Here is a 20,249-nt window from a genome sequence, read left to right on the forward strand (position 1 = left end):
TATTGCAGAGCTACGTCCAGTTTAGGGTTAAGAACGAGAGATTTCAGAGAAAACGGGGGAAACATAATTATGTGAATGTTGGTCACAAGCGCTTACCGTAATTAATAATGGGCAAAATGCAGCAGGAATAGCCTTCCGGACTGTGAGCTGCTTGCTCGGTCCGCCTGTGGGTCACCGGTGCAACGGCGAACCTGCTTTCATCCGCTGCTCTCTCCAAGCTACTAGCCGCACTCTTCCGGACTTTCTGCTCCTCTGCGGGGGAAGAGCAGGGTGAGCTTGCCACTGAAATCGGTGCAGCCGGCTTCTGGACCTCCTGTTCGACGGGAAACGTGCGCTTCCTAAAAGGAAGCTTCGATGGAGTCTTTATGGGAGATGAGTCCGCTGCTCGTTTGCCGAGCCGAGTGCTTTCCGCGTCCGGGGAGCGGCGAACCGCTGAACTATCCGTCCCGGTGCTCGCAGGAGGCGCAGGTGAGCCGCCGGTCGCCCGGGCGTCCCCGGCGCAAAAGGTTAAGTCCCCCGCGTTCCTGCGCCTTCGAGCTGTGGTGCTCAGATCCAGCGGCGCTACGGCAACCGACTGGTGGTCAACGCTCATTGTAATAAGACTCGGCATCAACTGAACCAGGTTCAGGTAACAGCGCAACTTTGGCCACGTCCGGAGAAAAATACTAATTATATTAAAAAAAACAAAGTGAGAAACTCCAACATCTAAAGGGGGAAAACGGGCGGCGATCAAATCAAACCATTGCCCTATTTCCCTTTTTTGTCTCTGATCAGATAAGCGCTCAAATGTTCAGACTCGTGCCAATATACACGAAGGGAAACCCAGGAGAACTTATAGACACATCTGTGTATCCCTGCGCACCTTTCTGAGCGAGTCTCAGAGGAGCTGCGCATCTGCTCTTAATGAACGCCTGTTTGACGCTGCAGGCCTGCTTTCGTTTTAAACCGAAACAATGAACTCGAAGCTGTTAATTACACCGAGCTGGGCAGGAAAGGAGTTTAACGTTGCGCTGAATTCGTGGTAATTTTTTGCATTTCCGACGTAGTCTGATTATCTGACTGTTTTGCAGACGAGTTCAAAACATTTCTTGAGAATTTAAAGCAGGCATGCTTGTCTTTTTCTTTCTTTTCTTTTCTTTTTTTTTTTTTTTTGGAGGCAGGCAGGTGAGAAAAAAGGGAGACCAATACAGAAACATGGGACACAAAGCAACAGATTCAACTACACCTTATGCCATTTATGTAATGAAGGAGACTGATGGTCTTGATGCCAAGAATGAAATATTTTCAGCTAATGTTCAAATTTACCAGACTACAAGCTGCCACATACTGGACGCATTCCTACATACCTGACCGATTTGAAGTTATTTCCAGTACCATGATGTTACTAAAAGATAAACTTCCTGTTGGAAATTTTCATGTCCTCTTATGCTTCCATTAACATAATTTCGGACCTTTTGATTTGCATGTTATCCATCACACAGCTTGAGTGCCTCGTGTTCATTACAGTGGCCCACTTCCACTTCTGAACTGATTTGATCTATTTTCTGTGAAAAACAGACAATAATTTCCTGGCCGTGATGCATTACAGCTGATTTCATCTGCAGAAAACGTAGAAAGTCTTTGGTAACAGCAAGTTGAACTTCCACATTTACTTCTCTTCTTTGCTTCTTATTTATCCAAATGCATTATCTAATATTTTTGACAAGCTCTTTTTCTTCTAGCATGCAGTTAATTATTATGCATATCTGAAATCTGCATCTGACCTTAGATTTATACATTACATATACATACATTGCTTGGGTTTGGGAACAACACCAGCCTGCATGTTAAGCTGAGCTCAAGAAACCACAAACAGATGAACAAGGAGAGTAGCAAACAGTAGATGCTCCATCATGACTCATGAAGCATTGCTGCTAGTCCTACTGCGACTTCACACCCAAGCAGACAGTCTTTTTTTCCTTGTCTATAATCCTGTCTTACCCCACCCTTAGCAAGGTTCTCATTACCTGGGTCAATTTGGGACTTTCCTCTTTCCACTGAAGTGTGGAGTGGGCAACGGAAAGTCAAGCTGTGTGTCTAAAGTCCCTAAAACACCCTGATACTATCAACAAGCCCTGCAGCTGTCAGTGCACTCAACCATTATGGTTAAGTGTGGAATAATGTGTAATTATTTATCAAAAGTATACACTTGCTTGCACATTTACACCCTGCTTACTCCTGTAAACACACCTCTTAAAGCCTGCAGCACAATGCAAACCATAGAGCTCCACTGATCTTTCCATTCATACTGGCTTTCAACAGAAAATATAATAATACTCCTTAATGTAAAAGTTCACCCTTCACCAGAGGGCTTTCACAGAAAATCACAGGGTAACGCATCAAAGTACATGGGAGAAATGTGGCCCTCTTGTGAGAGGATGGCAAAAGTGCAACACAGCTCTCAAATTACAGTGTGATTAAATACTAGATATTAAAAACTCAGATTGCTTTAAACTAATTTTGGACCTTTGAACTTATACAGTAGGGTGCTGAGTGGTTTTTGACTGGCATTTTCAGCAGCAGGTGTTTTAACTGCGAGCAGTTTTATCTTTGCTTTGTTCCAAAAAATGAAAGGTGTTTCTGTTTCCCTTTTTCCCAAGAAAAATTGCAGAGTTAATTAGTTCTTTTTAAATAACTAACTTGAAAGAACAATTATTTTAAATTAGTGTCCCCCCTTTCTGGAAGCAACGGTTAAGTTGTACAGCACAGGGCCATGGAAGTTATATAGCAGTGACATATTTTTTGTAAATTAAATATTTTATTCATTAGGATTTTAATAATAATAATAATAATAATAAACATAATTTACTACTTAATTCCTGGTACAGTAACATATATGTATGGAATTATGCTGGTCGATGATGTAGGAGAAAAATTATGAAGGATTTTCAGCAATTTTCACAAATAAACTTCTGAAAAGAGTGGCATGAATTTGTACCCAGCCTTCCTGAGACAACATTTTGTGTAAACCTTTTATTCCAATTATAGCTTAAAGTCTTTTGAGGTATGTCTTTAACAGCTTTAGACATACTGACTGAAATAATTGGCCTTTCTGGTTTGAGAAATAACAAAAGCTCAGTCAGACTGAATTGGGAGCATCTGCCAAGATCAATTATGAAGTCTTGCCACACAAACTATCAGTTGGATTTAAGTCTGGACACAGAATAGCTTTTGTTGTATGTTTATGGTCATTGGCATCCTCCAACACAAACCTTTGACTAAGTCTCAAGTCTTTCGCAGCATCTCCCAGTACATCTCCCAGTACTTTCATGATTTTGACTTTGTCAATTTTTCCATAATTTGTGCAGCTGTTGAATCACTGTAGGAGGAAGCTGAATGTTGTTCTCCGGACTTGGAGAGAACAGGCTATTTTTACCAGGCCATTTACTTCAAATCACAGCTTGGTGCCACCTTTTCTCATGGGGAAGGTGTGTCATCCGGATGACTTGTTGCATCAGTTTTCTGTGATACATAGAGATTCTGTTGGCTTCATTAACTGTGAATCTCTGCAGCTTTTCCAGAGTTACCATGAATTTCCTTCTGCCTCTTTCCCTGGTTAAAGCACTTTTTGCCCAGTTTAATAGTCTTATAGAGTTGAAACCAAAGGTTTGCATACACAATACAATAAAAAGACAAATATATCTTTTTTCCATGATTGACAGATAAATCAGTCAAACTTTTTGTCATTTTAGAGAAATTATATGTCAGATTTATTTATTGATGTCTTCAAAATCAGAAGATCACACATAGAAAGATTACTATGTCTGTAAGCGAGGAGGGAAAGTCCAGATAACAATTCCATGGCTTTGGAAACTTCTGATAGGTTTACTGACATGTTTGAGCTAATTGGAAACCAAAGACCTTGTGAAGATGCTGACTGAAGCTGGTAAGACAGAGTCATCATCTACCGTGAAATATGTTCTGTGCTGAAAAGCCACTAAGCAAGGAGGAAGCCATTACTGCAAAAGAAAGAGGGGAAAAAAAGCCAGTGTGCTGTTTACAAATGCACACAAGGACAAAGATCTTAATTTATGGAGACATGTCCTGTGGTCTGGGGAAACTAAAGAGGAACTGTTAGGCCGTCATGATGATTGTTACAGGTGGAGGAGAAAAGGGGGCGCTTGTACGCCTCAGAATTAAAGGTGGCTAAATAAAAAATATACGCCACACTTTAGTTTCTTATATGTAAAAAACAAACCATTTATCATTTTCGTTCTCTGTAAGAATTATGCACTACTTAGTGATTATGTAGCACATTAAATCCAAATTAAAATGTCGTTATAATGTGATAAAGATTTGAAGGACATGGATACTTTTCCAAGGTCAAGTACAGCACTCTTTTTAAGACTAATGGAAAATATAACAAAAATAGAAAATTTATATGAATATGTCAGGTTCCTCCTATTTTATATTGATGCTTTCTCTTCATTAAACACTCTATATTTTTAGTTAGGTGAATAGATATCTCATTGAAGACCCCTGTCCAGTCAGCTGACCAGGCAAGCTTAGAACAGTGTTTATCTGCCTTTTCTGATACTCTGTGGATAAGAAAAATTACGACTGGTTTACTTTTAAATCTTCTTTGAGTTGCACAAAATAGGACCAACAGGAAGTTTCACAGATATTTCCTTGATATCCTGTCAATTATTGAATAATATTGATTTTTGTGATTTCCTGGGGGTGGGGAGTTAAGGAATTTGTCAATACTATTAAAATTGCTTTATAATAGCTTTCATTTGTGTCAAATCTAATTGTAGTCTATTTTAGGTGGAGTAGCAAACAGCTGCCTCATGATGGTGCTAGAGGAAAAGTAGACATTTGACCAACGTCATTTGTATGGTGTGAATGTCTGAACCAATAAACATGCCATTCAGTGAAAACTGGTACTGGTAGTTTTTTTTTCTCATGACAACATCTGTGTTGGACCTTCTCACAGGTCATTGTCTGAATATCTCAAAGTAGATTTTATATCATTGCATAAAGGCCGACTGAAGAACTAAAAATGAGTTTCCTGCTAACAGCTGAGAATATATGATGGTATTTTGGCATAGTCATTGTTTTCTACACTGGTTAGCTCCTATTGTCAGAAAACAATGTTCTGTTTTTGCTCTCTCAGTGAGTGGCTGCCTTTTGCTTTCATTCTGGTAAATCTTTAGTTATGAGTGCACACCTTCCTGTCTACCTCAATCCCTCCCATCTGTCTCTCTCTCTGCTTCTCTCTCTCTCTCTCTCTCTTTATCTCTCTACCCATACTTTTTTGCCTGAGCAACAGAGCAAAGAAAACAGACCTGTTTGTCTTACTGAAACCAGGAAACCAATCAAAGGCAAGACAAGTAGGAACAAAAAGGGTGACCTGAAGAGAGAGAGAGAAGAAGCAGCTCTTTTTCCACGGTGCTGCATGTAAATATACCTACTCCATTGACCCTGAGATTGTAGGATTTTTATTGCTGCTGAGATAAATTCTGGTAAGAAAAGTATGGTGTTAAAGAGTGACTCTGTGTGTATAGTAGAAGGGAGTAAATAGGCTAAGAGGCATCCATAAATGCTGCTTTTTCTTGTTTTGTCTACTTTAACAGAAGGTTGTCCAATAGACCTTACATTAAATTTTCTTTTCAAGTTCTAACATATAAGTTAGAAGAGGACAGCAGTGTTTACTCTGGCCGTAAGTGCTCCATATATTTTTTAGGATGTAGTAGTATGTGCACTCCATAACAAAACAGCATGATGTGTGATGTGCGTTGTGTGTGTTAGGTGGAACAACACCGGATGCTGTTTGAAGAGGATAGGATGCAGCGCACTCAGATCAACTTGAGGACTCTCGAAGATTATTGTACTGACTGCGAGTGTCAGTGTGAGCAATCAGAAACCTGAACTTTGTAAGCTTTAGCTCCACCCATTTTGTGCTTATTAGTTCTCATGCATTCAAGACTGAACTTTGACATCTCATGACACATTTTAATATTTATGGTTACACACCCTCTTATGCAGATACATACTGAAACACGGACGTTTGAGGTACTTTTTGCTTCACTTCACTTTCAAACACACAACCAGGATCTTTATGGCAGAAGCTGGTCCAGGAGCCTCAAGAAGCACCAGAATGAGCTGCAAACCCTTGACTGGTGAAGACCTACGACTGATGGAGAAGACCCTCAAAAAACTGGAAAGGCTTTCGGAGCTGTGTACGAACCCCCGCCTTGGCCTGAGGAACAGTCCACCATTTCTGCCAGATCTGGTTCGAGAGACTTCGACTTTGCTCACGCAGGTCTGGCTGCCCTATCAAGGTGTCAGGACAGGAGGAGGTCTGGCTCCACGAGGGGATGAGGCGAGATACATGAGAATCCATATCAGAAACCTGCTGGATAAGACGGACCGGGCCGTGCTGCTTTTCAAAGAGGGCCGAGAGAAGATATTTGATGAGACATCCAGCTACAGGTAATAATACTTCCATATTTTTGAAACTCAGATTTTTGCTTACCCTTAACAAATATTTAAATTAATTCAAAGTTCTTGCTCCACATAAATTTCACTCAGAATTGCCAGCGTTTAGGAAAAATATAGGAAAAAAACTGTATAAATATGACTGTAAAGGTAACTTTCCATAATGAGGTGGCTCTTTCCATAAATTGGCCACATGAGAATTTTTCTCTATGATTTTAATGACAGCTACTCCCAGTTCTAAGTCAACCTTTGCGATTTGTTTATTACTTGTTTTGTTCATCCACATTCCATTCAGAAACAAACAAACCAGGAATATCACACATAACTATAAAGAAATTTTATAGAAACCCATCTCACTTACATACTTAATATTTTATTTTTAATCCCAACCAGACTATTTAAAACTAATTTAATTTTCTGCCCTTCTATTTATGATTTAAAACTCTGCTAAATTGGGCGGATGATTTTATTACATAGTGCAAGTTTATGTCTATTCATAAAAAGACATTTAAATTTATACTTAACTTTCAAGATAACATTTTTAATTGGCCCTAAGGAAGTTTAATAACACCAATAAAACCCATGATAAACTAAACTGTTTCCCGGAGTCTTAATATAGAACTTACTATCGTCATAAAGTGACGATAACTGTAAGCAGTTCTCTTTAAGTGGTTACATTCAAACAGCTAAGTGGAGCTTTCTTGGAGGCTGGGCTGCCTTCTCCTGCTAGGAATACTAATGATTATTGTGGAAAAGGGACACAACCTGCATCTTTGTAATGCTAAGAGGAAACCTGAAAAAGCAACAGCAACAAGAATGTCCTTTGAATTTGAACCGCTTGAGAAAGAAAGTGCGAGAAATAGCTTGCGAACAAACAAATTGTCTGTTTATCCCCAAGCAGACTGAACAAGCTCTGGAGGAAGAAGGATATATTTACCTCTGTGTTATGTTTCATTCAAATGTTTTCTGACAAGACCCAAATCTAACTTGTCCAGTTTTTTTCTTTTGAGATGCACATCAGTAAAGCAGTTCTATTGATTACAAATGCTAGTTAGTGGAAGTGGGTTTTTAAATTGTGTTTTTTTTCTCGCAACAGTCTCCCTCTTATCACCGAGGCAACAATTAGGAACCTAATTATTCTCTAGTATTTGTAGATGTCTGTTTGGAAAATAAACTTATCTGAAAATTAAACAGTACATTTTGCTCATATCAGTAATGAGCGATACAGATGAAGTATCAAACTTAATACCAATCGAGCTTGGGGAGCTCGACAACAGTACAGAACAAAAACAGAATCCGGCTACTCCGATGAGCTGGCTCTGGAGTTATGCAGGTTCTACCATATTCTCAATACATTCAGAGATTAAATATGCAGATATATTGCAGAAAATTAGATTATTGTCACAAGTTACTTTGTTAAGATTGATTAATTTAAGCAAAAGTGAAAGTCTGAAAAAATGAAGACGTATTAATATAACTGAAATGTTTATTTATTTTCATTATTTATAATTATGTTTTTTTTTTTAAATCTAGAATTAGGTTGTTTTGAAAATCTTAAAATAACGGGAAGCAAATTTTAAAGACAGGATTTTTAATACCGAATTGCCGGCATACTGAAAAGTATACACAGTAGAGTATTTTTACGTTTGTCACGTGGATTACTGCATCAGAATGACGAAATCATTCCTAAATCCTCATTGATTGTGGAAACTTTATTCTGGACATCAAATGTTATTTTTATTTTTAGCCTATATGACAAGAGCGCTTTCAACCGCTAAGCAGTACTTCAGTTTCTTTTCTCCTAAGCCCATGTAAGACACTTTTCTTGACACCTCGGGTTCAGGAATGGAGTAACAGAAAAAATGCGTACGATGAAAATCATGTCCTGGATCCTTCTGGATGAAGCTCCTAATGTGCTTACTCCAACCTTAGGCCATGCCTTGTGAATTTAACTCAAATTTATCAATGGGCTCTGGTCACACACAGGGCTTTGGATACGACTGTTTGCATGTTCACCTTCTATCATACTTTTTCCACTTAACTTTCACTTAATATACTTGGATATAGCACTCTACAAACAGTCAGCTTCTTTTTCAATGACCTTTCGTGGCCAGCCCTCCTTAAGGAGCATGATGGAAAACTGTTAAATTTGAAGATCTTCCTCCAGATTTTGTAGACTACATCATTACCATCTCCGTATGATTTTTTTTTTATATCTTAAATGCAATTCAAACATTCTGAGAAACTGATAAAGTTGTGGTTTTATTTGCTGAAGGTCATAGTCACCAAAATTAAAATGCTAGAAACATGTCAAGCTCTTTGTAAAGAATCTATGTAACTCAATTTGTTTCACTTTTTAAATATTTTTATAAATAAATTGATGTTTTTACTGATATTCTAATCTATTGAGATGAATCTGTATAACAATGCAGATGTATACAACTAGAGAATATCTTTCAGCAAAATCTGAAAGTTAGATAAGCCATCTTTTGAATCTCTTTGCACAACAGATGGGCCTCTTACCAAAGCAGATCTGCATGGGCAGTCAAGTAGCAAGTTCCCATACTGTTACATCAGACATGCGTTGTGGCTCACATGTCAAAGTGCATGAATATCATCTTCTCTGTTTTAAAAATGTCTCGCTCCAACATGCTCTTTGTTGCGGCCTTGTGAGCAAATTTTCTGTCTGTTTATGCAAAATTGAATGTTTAGTTTTAGAATAATGCAGTCGGATGTCAAACGAGGCCTGAAGCAGAACTGAGAACACACTGCGGAAGGTGCAGCGTTTTTCTGTGTAATTGTTTGCAAGGCAATGGTGCCTTCGTCTCCTCTGACAGAAATTTTAAAAGAGATGCAAATATACAGTGTCTCTTACAAAATTAATTTTTATGGGTCACATGTATGGTTTCGCTAGAGGAAGTTGGACCAACATGTATTAAATATCTTTATTTAGTCATCAACCAAGGAAGAAAAATAAAGGAGAAATACCACAGAGAAACACATTACAGCTTTTTTTCTTTTTTGGTAAAAAAATATTTAGGAACATATATTTTCCTTCTTCCTCAAAATCCATTACATATTTGTAAAAGAAAAAAAAAGGTTTTAAATAGTAACAACCACATGTGACATACTAAAAAAATTTAATTCAAAGGACGTTTGCGTTATTCCAGATCATGTAAATGAAATGCAAAAAGTAGTTTGTACGTAAGAAGCACTTCTCTAAATGGATTTGCATCTCTCCACAGCCTTATAGCCATGCCGATTTAAGACTTAAAACCTATTTAAATTTTAAGAAACAGGTCAGCAATTTTTAAGGTGACGGAAACTATGAAAAATCAACTGAGTCCGCAGACTGAAATGCCAAAGGGAAAAAAAAAAACAAGACCATCTTTCTTGCTAAATATTGTGTTGTAAATTAAAAGGATATCTTTAACAGAGGCAAACAACAAAAACAAAGTAATTTCCAAAAGGATGTATATTAATATTTGAATGATAACAGTATGTAAACCCCTCTGTGCTTATTTCACTTTAAACGAGTTGTGAGGCAACAGCACCGGATGTACAGACACAATTTGTCACTTAAACTAGAGGGATACAAAAGAAAAGAAAAATAATTATATTGTGCTTCATATGTGCAATTATGGTCAGACACAAAATAATGGCACAAACCTCTTCGGGTGGAGTTTGAATATATTTTTAAAGACTTTATTGGCTACACTGGCCTTTAATTGAAAGTGGTCAGACTGGAAAGTGGGTTGTGAGAGTGGAGGATGGAAGGCGGCAAAGGTCATCGGGCTGGGACTCGGACCCGCATCGGCCGTAACAAGGATTAAAGGCCGATGCCTGAGTCTTTTCCTGCAGTAAAGACTCAGGAGGAGGCACTGAGGAGGCAAAGCCTCACCCAGACCTGCTGTCCTTTGAGTAACTCAAATTTTTACTGTGGCTTTTAAATGTATCACCCACCCTGCTTTAGTTTAGGACAAAGAGAAGAGATGCTTTTCAGAAGCAAGGCAGGCATGAAGACCTGCTGCTTTTCAAACTTTATACCCCTAGAGCGCTTTATTACCCTAGAGGTGCGTTCTACCCCAGCACCACCGCAGGAGCCCGAGTGTGCATATATTTAAATTAGTAAATAGAAAAAAAAACTAAATAAAGATGAACAGATGCATACTTTTGAAAATGCAGTGGCGTTCTGCTGTGCATATCAGAACTTTTTCCGTTTTTAGTCTTTTATGATATTTCCAAGCATCATGGCATTAGATGAGGTGAGGTTTATCTCCAGTATTGTAAGCCTGACCGGTGTGCAATAAAAGTAATAAAGTTCACCCCAATAATACCACATTCCTTAAGTGCACCAGATTCACTAATTAGAATAAACATAGCTAACAAGGGATCTGGTAAAATGACTGTTTTACTCTACAGCCACATTCATCCTGTCTCCAGCAAACATTCATACACCAATATGCAGTCAGGGAGCAACTTGGTGCTAATTGTTTCCCCCCAGGGGCAATTTGACATGTGACAGGACAAATCTGGAATCAAATCCACAATTTCCAGATCGCTACACAACTACTGTTACCCGTTAGCTGTTGTACTATGTATCTAATTTCATATAGTTTTTAAAGAATAAGTTATAAAAGTAGGAAAAAGTTGGACATATGTAAACTACGTGACCAGATGTATGATGCAGCACATCAGACATCTTAGAAAAATTTACATCAGACCTGGTGGAGATAATGAAGGCCCTTAAACTGGGTGAAAAGCACTGCAATATTAAATGCACTCCTTGCTATGCATTTTTCTATTACTTCTCTGTAAAAGTGAGAGCAAGTTTTTTTTTTTTTTTTTTTTAAGAGAATAGCCTTAAAACTGTGACCAGGCTGAGGTGGCCTACGCTGTAGTCCGCCAGAAGATCATGTTTGTTGTTACTGTACATTTTACCACAGGGTCGATGTCCTTTGAAATGTATTTTTAAACACATGGGCTCAGCCATAGCGAGAGATGTGGCTTATGCATTTCCTCCCACCTCCACCTCTACTACTCCTCTTTCTCTAACACTCGGCAGAGGTTGTCCTTTTCTCATTCAGATAAAAATTCACAACCACTTGTCAAATATGTTAAAAATTTCTGAATCTTGGACAGATCTGAGAAAACTTTATTGAGATTGATTTTAATCAGTCCATTTTTGTAACATATGGAAAAATAGCCTAACTTTGCATTATATTATTTTATTAGGTTTCCTAAAAACTCTTTTACGTCACACAGAGGTGTTGCTAAAGAGTATCTGCTGCAGGTGTTAAAATAGACTGCAGGTGTTAAAATAGGTTATAGTGATGTTCGATGTACTTTTTAAGGTGCGACATCATGCAGTGCACAAAAGTTACATGCATGAGAAAAAGTGGAAAAACACATTAGCAAAAGCAAAAGAACTCATTAAAAAAAAAGTAAGATGAGACCTCTTAAAAGTGGTCTGAAGTGACACACTGGCCAGTGGAACATTTTGTGGTATTTACAGACGAGCTTGCAGAAGCCAGCATCCTGTTTGCAAGCTGGACTACTTGTGTGTTTACCTGTGTGCGTGCGTGCGTGTGTGTCTATGGAAAATACCAGCAATGCTTCGATAACACTGCTGCCCGAACACTGACTTACTGCATAACAAGCTGTTAAGTCACGGCAAGGCCGTATTTTATATGCACTGAATATGAGCGACTGGGAAAACTTGAAATAATTGCAATGTAACAAATATAGACATAAATCTGATTTTAAACCACCTGAATAATTTTTTTTCTTTTTGTATTTTCTCACATTACCATGACAAATTTCTCCAGATATTCTTTGGATTTCTTGTGATATACCAACACAAAGCTGTGTAAAACATGAAGTGGAAAAAAAATAATACAGTTTTATGCGTTTTCTTGTTGTTTTGTTTTTATAAATTAAAGTCTGTGTGCATGTGTTTGCAATTAGCTCAGTGGAGTCAAAAATTAATAGAACCACTCTGACCTACAAATACAGCTGCAAATCCTCTGTGGTACATCTCTACCAGTTTTGTACATCTAAATGAGAATTTTTGTATAATTAGCTTTTCAAATTTTTATGTCTGCCTGAGACATTTTCAGTTGAATTTAGGTCTGGATTTTAAGTGGGCCATTCTAAACATGTCATTTTGATTTCAAAGCATCTGCTATGACCAGCTTCTTCATCCTTGTAGAAAAGAAGCATGCATACAACATGATGCCACACCTACAACATGATGCTGGCACCATGTTTCATGGGTTGTTGAGGGTGAGGTGTAGTTTTAGTTTCCACCACAAATACATTTTTACGAATAGGTTCAAATTTAATTTTAGTCTCATATGACCAGAACATCTTAATAGTCTTGAGCCTCTTATTAGGCTTGTTTTAAACTGTGAATGGGAGGTCTTATGGATTTTTGTCAACAATTGCTTTTATCTTGCAACACTATAAAGGCCAAGTGTTGAACAAATGTGCTGTTCAACACACTTGTTCCAGTGTGTTGAACAAGTGTGAACAATTTTCACGTTTCCAGGAAAAGTAAAAACTGAGAAACATCAATAAAACAGCTTAGCTGTGGAGAATGTGTCAACGTAAATTGTATTACAACCCCTCCAGAGCTACAATGGGCTTCTTCCCTGTCTTTCTGAGTAATGCTCTATCTGTCAGCTAAGGTAAACAGTGTGTCTTGGTTGCTTTCCAGAAGTTCTTGTCAGATGGTGGATTGAACAGAACTGTGTGAGATGTTCAAAGCTTGGGTTGGTTTTTGATCTTGGTCTTTTAGTTCACTAATGATCTCCTAGGAAAATTGTGGGGGAAAAAATGAACTGGAACTATATATTTTCTAATAATGCAAAGATATATCTTATTTTTACTATTATATTCTGTATTTTGTTCTGTACCTGCCTCTGAAAGTTCACTGTGTCTTTAATTGTCAGGAGGAATTTGACCAAACTGTCCTTGCTGTTCAGTCACATGCTGTGGGAGCTCAAGGCTATGTTTCCAGGGGGATATTTTCAGGGTGACACCTACAAAGTGTCTAAGGTGGAAGCAGATCAATTCTGGAGGAAATATTTTGAAACCATGTAAGTTTAGTACTTTTTACTATATCTGTAGTACAAGCTTAATATTGCATTTGTTTCATGTAAATATATCTGAATGTTGTGCTCTGATAGGTGTATCGTGCCATGGAGAAAATTCAAAGAACAGTTGAAAAGTACACATCCATTTGAGGAAGGGATGGAGGCCATGGCTCTGAAATCAACAATTGACCTTACCTGTAATGATAACATCTCAGTGTTTGAGTTTGATATTTTCACACGGCTATTCCAGGTAAGTAAACGATTTCCAGAAAAAGTAAGAACTTAGATACATCAATAAAACCAAAAGAATTTAAATAAATATGTACAACCTCTTCGTGATGTCATGCGAGCAAGATCCCACCACCATCTACCTGCTGGAGGGCAATCTCCAGCAGGTATATTAACCTGAAATATTAGAAAAAGGGACGTTGTGCTTTGCTACACATTGTCAAAACTACAACTAGATAACAGGTCAGGAAAAAGTTTACAGAAAAAAATAGCAAGGGAAAGAAATAGTTATTCGTGCTTGACTTTGACAACCGTAACATGTAGATGTGATGCAGAATTCGGTGTGTTTCGGCTCAGTTAAAAAAAAATGTAAAAAGGCGACCCAAACACTAACTGACAGGTCATCGGTCAGGTGTTTAGCTAATTAGCCACGGAGGAGTTAGATTAGCTAATAGCAGCGGTAGCTAACCTACCACAGCGATCACTTATTAATAATAGCAAAAATAAACATCAAACATTAAAAAAATGATACCATAACTACCTGAATGTTCTGCTCTTTCAGTGGGAAATGTTTGAGCGTTTTTGGTGTTGAATTATTGTCAGTTGCGATGGCAATGAGTCTGTGAACGTAGCCGACATAGAGAGCGAGAAAAAATGGCTTTGAGTTATTCTTCAACTGTTTTCTGTGTAAATTTTCCCTTTGCTGTGGCGCACTGTATTGAATTAATAATACCTTCATCTCCAGGTTTCTTTTTTTTTTTAACGTCAACTTTCTTCAGTGGAAGTGCACTTTATAGATGGCATGTGCGCATGCGCGAAATTTCTGGTCGTAAACAACAAATGGAAGAGGTCTACACAAATGATTGTCGAGACAACGATACACTCACTCAGCTGGCTTATTGAAATTAGTACAACAGATCCAGGCACATTTTAATAAACACGAAAAGTAAACTGTGAAAAAAAATTGTTTTTGTGATGTCTTTGAAAATCAATTTACTGTTCTTCCTCTTTTAGCCTTGGAAATCACTTATAAGAAACTGGAACCAGCTTGCTGTGACACACCCAGGCTACATGGCCTTTCTTACTTATGACCAAGTTGTAGGTCGGCTCGAACACTACCTGCACAGACCTGGGAGGTAAGCACAGGTGCAATCTTATGCTTATGCTCTTAAGTAAAAGAGCAATGCCAGTTGCTATTCAATATTAAATGTGTAATCACGTTAAGTGTTTTTTTAAAATATCAGAATTAGTAGTTAAAAGGCTGAAAATTAGGTTAAAATAACAAAAGCAATAAATTATGTGTCAGTTTAGAAGCAGCTATTAAAAATGTCCAAAACATAATAAAATAGTTGTAGCAACATTTCTTTTTTAAAATGATTCTATTGAACTTCTCCCAGCACTGCAAGTTCCCAGTTTTTTCAACATTCCTTCTCTACACTGTTGTGTATACTGGTGCAGCATTTCATTCAGGTTGAGGTTTGGGAATTTACATGTCCTGAGGTCTTAATACATATTTCTGTTGCCTTTCTAGACCTTCATAATGTTTGTCTAATAATATTCTCTTACAAACATACAAGGCCTTCACAGAACAACAGCATTTTTATTTCAGGTTAAGTTACCTACATGTGTACTCTACAAACTGGATGACTTATGAAGGCAATGGTTTGAACTTGTTTTTTATTCAGGGATGTAATAGTGAAGAGCACTCACTCTTCACATTTCTTTCTATAAGAAAATTTACATAAAAAGTTTGTGGCTCAGATTAGGAATAAGCATCAATATATTTTACTACCCATAAGTACAGTGACAAAAATGATGCACAATATATTTTCCTTTATATCATTAAACATTTCCAGCTTCATCTTTCGTCTGAGCTGCACCAAAATGGGTCAGTGGGCCATTGGTCATGTGACCCCTGAAGGCGACATCATCCAGACAATTCCACAGAACAAGCCTCTATACCAGACACTCATCCAGGGCCTCAAGGAGGGCTGGTCAGCACAAACACACACACACACACATACACACATAAGTCTCATTTTTTTCCCCCTCAGTCTAAGCAACTTTTAAGAACTGTCTGTTCTTGTAACTGCAGCTACTTGTACCCAGACGGCCGTGACATGAACCCTGACCTGACAAGCTTGTGTGAACCGACCAGCAGAGACAAAGTCAAAGTTACAGAAGTAAGTTAATACACATGTTTGCATGTATTTAAAAGAGAATCTTCATTTTTTTATGATAAAACCTTATTGATAATCTGCTCTGCTTTAACCAATCAACCATCTATAGGAGCAGTACGAGATGTACTGTGAGATTGGAAGCACTTTCCAGCAGTGTAAGATCTGTGCAGAGAGGGATAAGGACATTCGGATTCAGCCCTGTGGACATCTCCTGTGCCGGCCATGTCTCACGGGGTGGCAGGTACGAATCCCATGCATTTACAAAAACATCCCAGTGCTGATCAGTTTTCAGATTTGCAGACTGAGCTGGAGCTGAATCATAAACATCCCCTCAGACTTCTACTGTACTCTTCTCCATGCTCAGTGAAGGGAAGCAGACCAGATTATCTGAACAGGTTTATTTTTGTAATCTATGGTTTTGTATTTGGTTTTATTATCATGCCACTATAACAGTGCTGGTTATTTGAATGTGGTTTGGGGTTAAGGTCAAAATATCATTTGTGTTCTCTATGCAAACACTTTATTTAAATGTTGAATTCCCAGGCAGTGACTACTTTTTTCATAAATCGTGTCATGTAATTCTAATCGTAGATAATCTAAAACTTTAATCTGCACAAGAAAGTATGACTAACATATGCAACTTCTCAGAACATTTATTCATGATGTTTAGGCCTGTCACGATAGCAAATTTTGCTGAGCGATTAATTGTCTCAAAAATTATTGCAATAAACGATAATATTGTTTGAAGACCTTTTTACACTGATTTAATGGAAATGACATAATAATGCATGCAATTTCCTGCCAAAGATAGATACACTTTATTTTCAAAAGAACACTAAACACTAGAACTGATAAACAAAATAAACAAAACAACCAAAAACGAAAATAAAATGGTCTCCATTAACAAAAAACGCACTTGGAAAAAAAAAACTAAACAACATAAAGTAAAAGTGGAAATAAATACTGCATTCAACCAAAAGAGTGCAGATTATGAAGTCTGTATATTATGTTGCCCTTCAGTAATAATTAGATTTAAATAGAGAAGATGGGCACATCGACTACCTGATGCAATAGTTCACACTACATGATTTTTTGCTCCTATTTTTCCCCTTACAACAATATTAGAACGTTGATCTTTCTAAGATTGTGTGGTGTGTTACGGTAGATCATCGTTGCCGCTCCGATCCAAATCAGGGTTTTCCCCGACTGGGCGCTTTAACGCAGCCTGTTGAATGTGACAGGTAGCCAATCAGAAAGCGCGGATTCTCCTCTGCACTTTCTGAGGGGAAATTACGTCGGGGAATCCCAAACAGCTGACACGGCGCAACACGAAGTCCAGCGGACATTGGAGATGATATGTGGAAACAACATTAATGTTTATTCAACATGCAAGGAACATTTCGCGCAAAGAATATAGAAATGACCAGGGGAGAAGTTGGAGCGAAATTGCTACCGCAGTTGATAAACCCGGTAACTTTTCAGCTGTTCTTCGTTAACGTGACATAAATAGGTTATAATGATTTTCATTCAGTCAGGACTTTACGCTGACACTAGCCACACGCATTGCAGGTAGATTGTAGTAAAGCATTGATTAATGCCTGGTTTTAAAATTAGTTAACTGAACTTGTAGCCATTATTTTGTGCCCATTGTTGGACACCACACGGCAGGAACGAACCGATCGAACCGTTATACCTAGGATTTCTGTCGGCTAATGTGTGGTCTGCCAGGTTTTGAAAATGGGCCGACAATCGGCCGACAGCTCTAAGATGTGTCTTGTGCGCTGGGCATTACATTAAGGAAATGAGGAAGGGAGGAGTCAGTGGAGAGCACCGGAGTTGAGCCTTGTTTTCATTCAGTGTCATTAACAGAAAGAGAAAAAGGCCAGAAGAGACGATAATGCCGATAATTAAAATGACGTCGATAGTTTTAATTTATCGTACGATTAATCGATTTATCGTTTATCGCCACAGGCCTAATGATGTTGCATTAAATACATTCACTCTTCTGATAAATGTCATTCCTAAACCCTCTTTTGTTTCACTTATAAGATAATTTATTCTCAAACTTTACTAATATGAACCATGTAATTGATCTTATAAGGAACAGCTGTAAAATTATCACTGTGTATTCTATCTAAAAGTTAAACAAGGACCTGAATGGAATTCTCTTTTCTGAAATGGACACCATTTCAGAAAAGAGAAATGGTGTACCTTTCCTTTTAACAAACACATCTTTGATCTTCTTAGATAACACATGGCTCAGAAAGCACAAGACTCATACTTGTTTGAGTAATCGCCTTCTTTGACAGGTCACATATAAATTTTTCTAAGACATTGCATCCTTTGGTTCAAGGTTATTTTTATAACCTACATGGCAATATAAAATATTCCCAAAATTTGCTATCCAGAAAGTACAATAAATTGCACATCGTCCTTCACAATTACTGGAACCATCATGCTGACTAGTTGTTCAGGCAGTATCCTGACTGTGTGCCGTCGTCAGATGAGACTAAGATTGGGGTTGTCAACAACAAACACATTGGGTGGGTCTCGGGTAAAACGAAGGAAGAGTATAAAAAGTGCCTTTTTTGTTTCACGAGACACAAAGTTGATCCTCTTCAATGACTAAATCAGTCGTAGTAAATAAATCTTATAGAAAACCTCAGGGGTGAGCTGAATGAATAGAGCATTAAGAGAGAACACAAGATTCTGTTCTAACTTTATGAGGTGTTGTAGGAGGATACTAAAGGTATCAAAAGGGTTTTATGAGCATTTGTCAGCAAAGGTCTTTGTTAAAAATTGTAAATTATTTTAATGGGCTCCTTAATTTTAATTTTGGATTAAAACAATAATAAGACTTCTTAAAAAAATCTAAATTTGCTTTACACATTTCTGCCTCGGGTGCAAAATATAGATGGACTGATATGTAAATTCTTTTAAACCTAATATGTTTAATACAAAAAAAAATTAAAAGCACCAAAACATTTTTGTACATTAATTTTAAAATATGTGAATTTACATTTGAATGATTATTAGCTAGGAGATAATATCCTGCATGTTTGTTATGAATGAGTCACTATGAATTCTTACTTTTGCATCATTACCCCTTCTGGTCATACACAGTATATGACTTAGAAAACCCCAATCTGGTGCACAAAATTGATTCTAGTGCAGGGGTTGAATAACAGAATAACTTATTTTTTGCAGATAGACAAATCATCCTTTCCTCTTAACTGAGAAATTCAGTTTAAGCTTTGATTGCACAGCAATGTAAACTGAAGTACTCAGAACACTGTGAAATATGAGATTCATTTTAGATTTTCATGTGATCAACAAGGACTGTAAAATTACATATGAGCTTTTTTATGTTTCTTTTTATTTTACTCTGGTAACCTATTGGGGCATTTGGAAGTTTTAACAAAGTACCTTTGCCACATATTGAACTAACACGGATATCTGAAAGTAGAACAGCTGATCAAAACAGAAAGGAATGTACCTTTTTTCTGATTGAGTTTAACAACAACGCTATTAGCTCCTGCAGTGGCACAGCCTTACCTTATGTTTTAAAGCACATAACTACATAACAAAATTATAGTTGCTATTGTAAAATCCTGGTTTCTTGCTTTGTAAGCATTTCGATCAGCGAGTGAGCCCCTCTATCTTATGTGTAGAGGCAGAATTCTTTCAGAAATGAAGGCACTGTGTCCTGACATTTGGCTCAGAATTTCCTGTGTGAGATCAGCTTCACATCCTCTTCAGACACATTGACTTTGAGTAAAAGTCAATGCATGTGTGTGGGTGTGTGTGTGTGAAAGCACATAAGAGATTAATTGGAAGAAGAGAAAAAACATAAAAAGTAAATAGAAGACTCATCTTTGTGAGACGACAATGGAAGAATTACTATCTTTTCTTAGATCGCAGATTTTCATTGCTGATTGACAGCAGGATCCAGTTGCCAAGGCATTCAGAGCACAATCTCTTACCAGACATGATTTAAAAGCTATCGCTGGATCTTGCAGTCAAAACACTAGACATTCATCTCCCCATCTGGCTACAAAATGGAAAACCTCAATTGAAAGTTTCTGTTGAAACTGTTGGTATTTTCCTGCACTTTTTTAAAACGCTTTCTTTGAAGCTAAGTTCAACTCTTTCCACTGAAAATAGTTCAAAAAGATCTGAGCTTGTACTGACTGTACGTGACAGTGGATTGCTACGTGTGAATTGTCTTTCTGTATCTTTACCTGTGTTGGGTTCGTGATCATAA

General features: G+C 37.6%; 2 protein-coding genes across 9 annotated transcripts in view; one reads left to right on the top strand and one right to left on the bottom strand.

Annotated features, from left to right (window-relative positions):
* bcl3 (BCL3 transcription coactivator) overlaps positions 1-1,014 on the bottom strand; it is a 24,605-nt gene extending 23,591 nt beyond the window's left edge. Inside the window, exon 1 of the mRNA XM_032557693.1 lies at positions 97-1,014. Coding sequence (XP_032413584.1) covers positions 97-610 — 514 coding nt within the window. The 5' untranslated portion in view covers positions 611-1,014. The remainder of the gene's footprint in view (positions 1-96) is intronic.
* Positions 546-20,249, top strand: part of cblc (Cbl proto-oncogene C, E3 ubiquitin protein ligase) — a 26,837-nt gene continuing 7,133 nt past the window's right edge. The window contains exons 1-9 of one of the 8 annotated variants that reach the window (XM_032557683.1): positions 3,635-5,504; positions 5,616-5,701; positions 5,791-6,474; positions 13,434-13,580; positions 13,671-13,827; positions 14,820-14,941; positions 15,662-15,799; positions 15,901-15,988; positions 16,095-16,226. In XM_032557683.1, coding sequence (XP_032413574.1) covers positions 6,101-6,474; positions 13,434-13,580; positions 13,671-13,827; positions 14,820-14,941; positions 15,662-15,799; positions 15,901-15,988; positions 16,095-16,226 — 1,158 coding nt within the window. In that variant the 5' untranslated portion in view covers positions 3,635-5,504; positions 5,616-5,701; positions 5,791-6,100. Of the gene's footprint in view, positions 629-3,634; positions 6,475-13,433; positions 13,581-13,670; positions 13,828-14,819; positions 14,942-15,661; positions 15,800-15,900; positions 15,989-16,094; positions 16,227-20,249 lie in introns of those variants that run through there. The other 7 variants (XM_032557690.1, XM_032557687.1, XM_032557689.1 and 4 more) reach the window with 7 other exon arrangements.

The sequence above is a fragment of the Xiphophorus hellerii genome, chromosome 3 (genome assembly GCF_003331165.1).
Source record: "Xiphophorus hellerii strain 12219 chromosome 3, Xiphophorus_hellerii-4.1, whole genome shotgun sequence".
Lineage (NCBI taxonomy): Eukaryota > Metazoa > Chordata > Actinopteri > Cyprinodontiformes > Poeciliidae > Xiphophorus > Xiphophorus hellerii.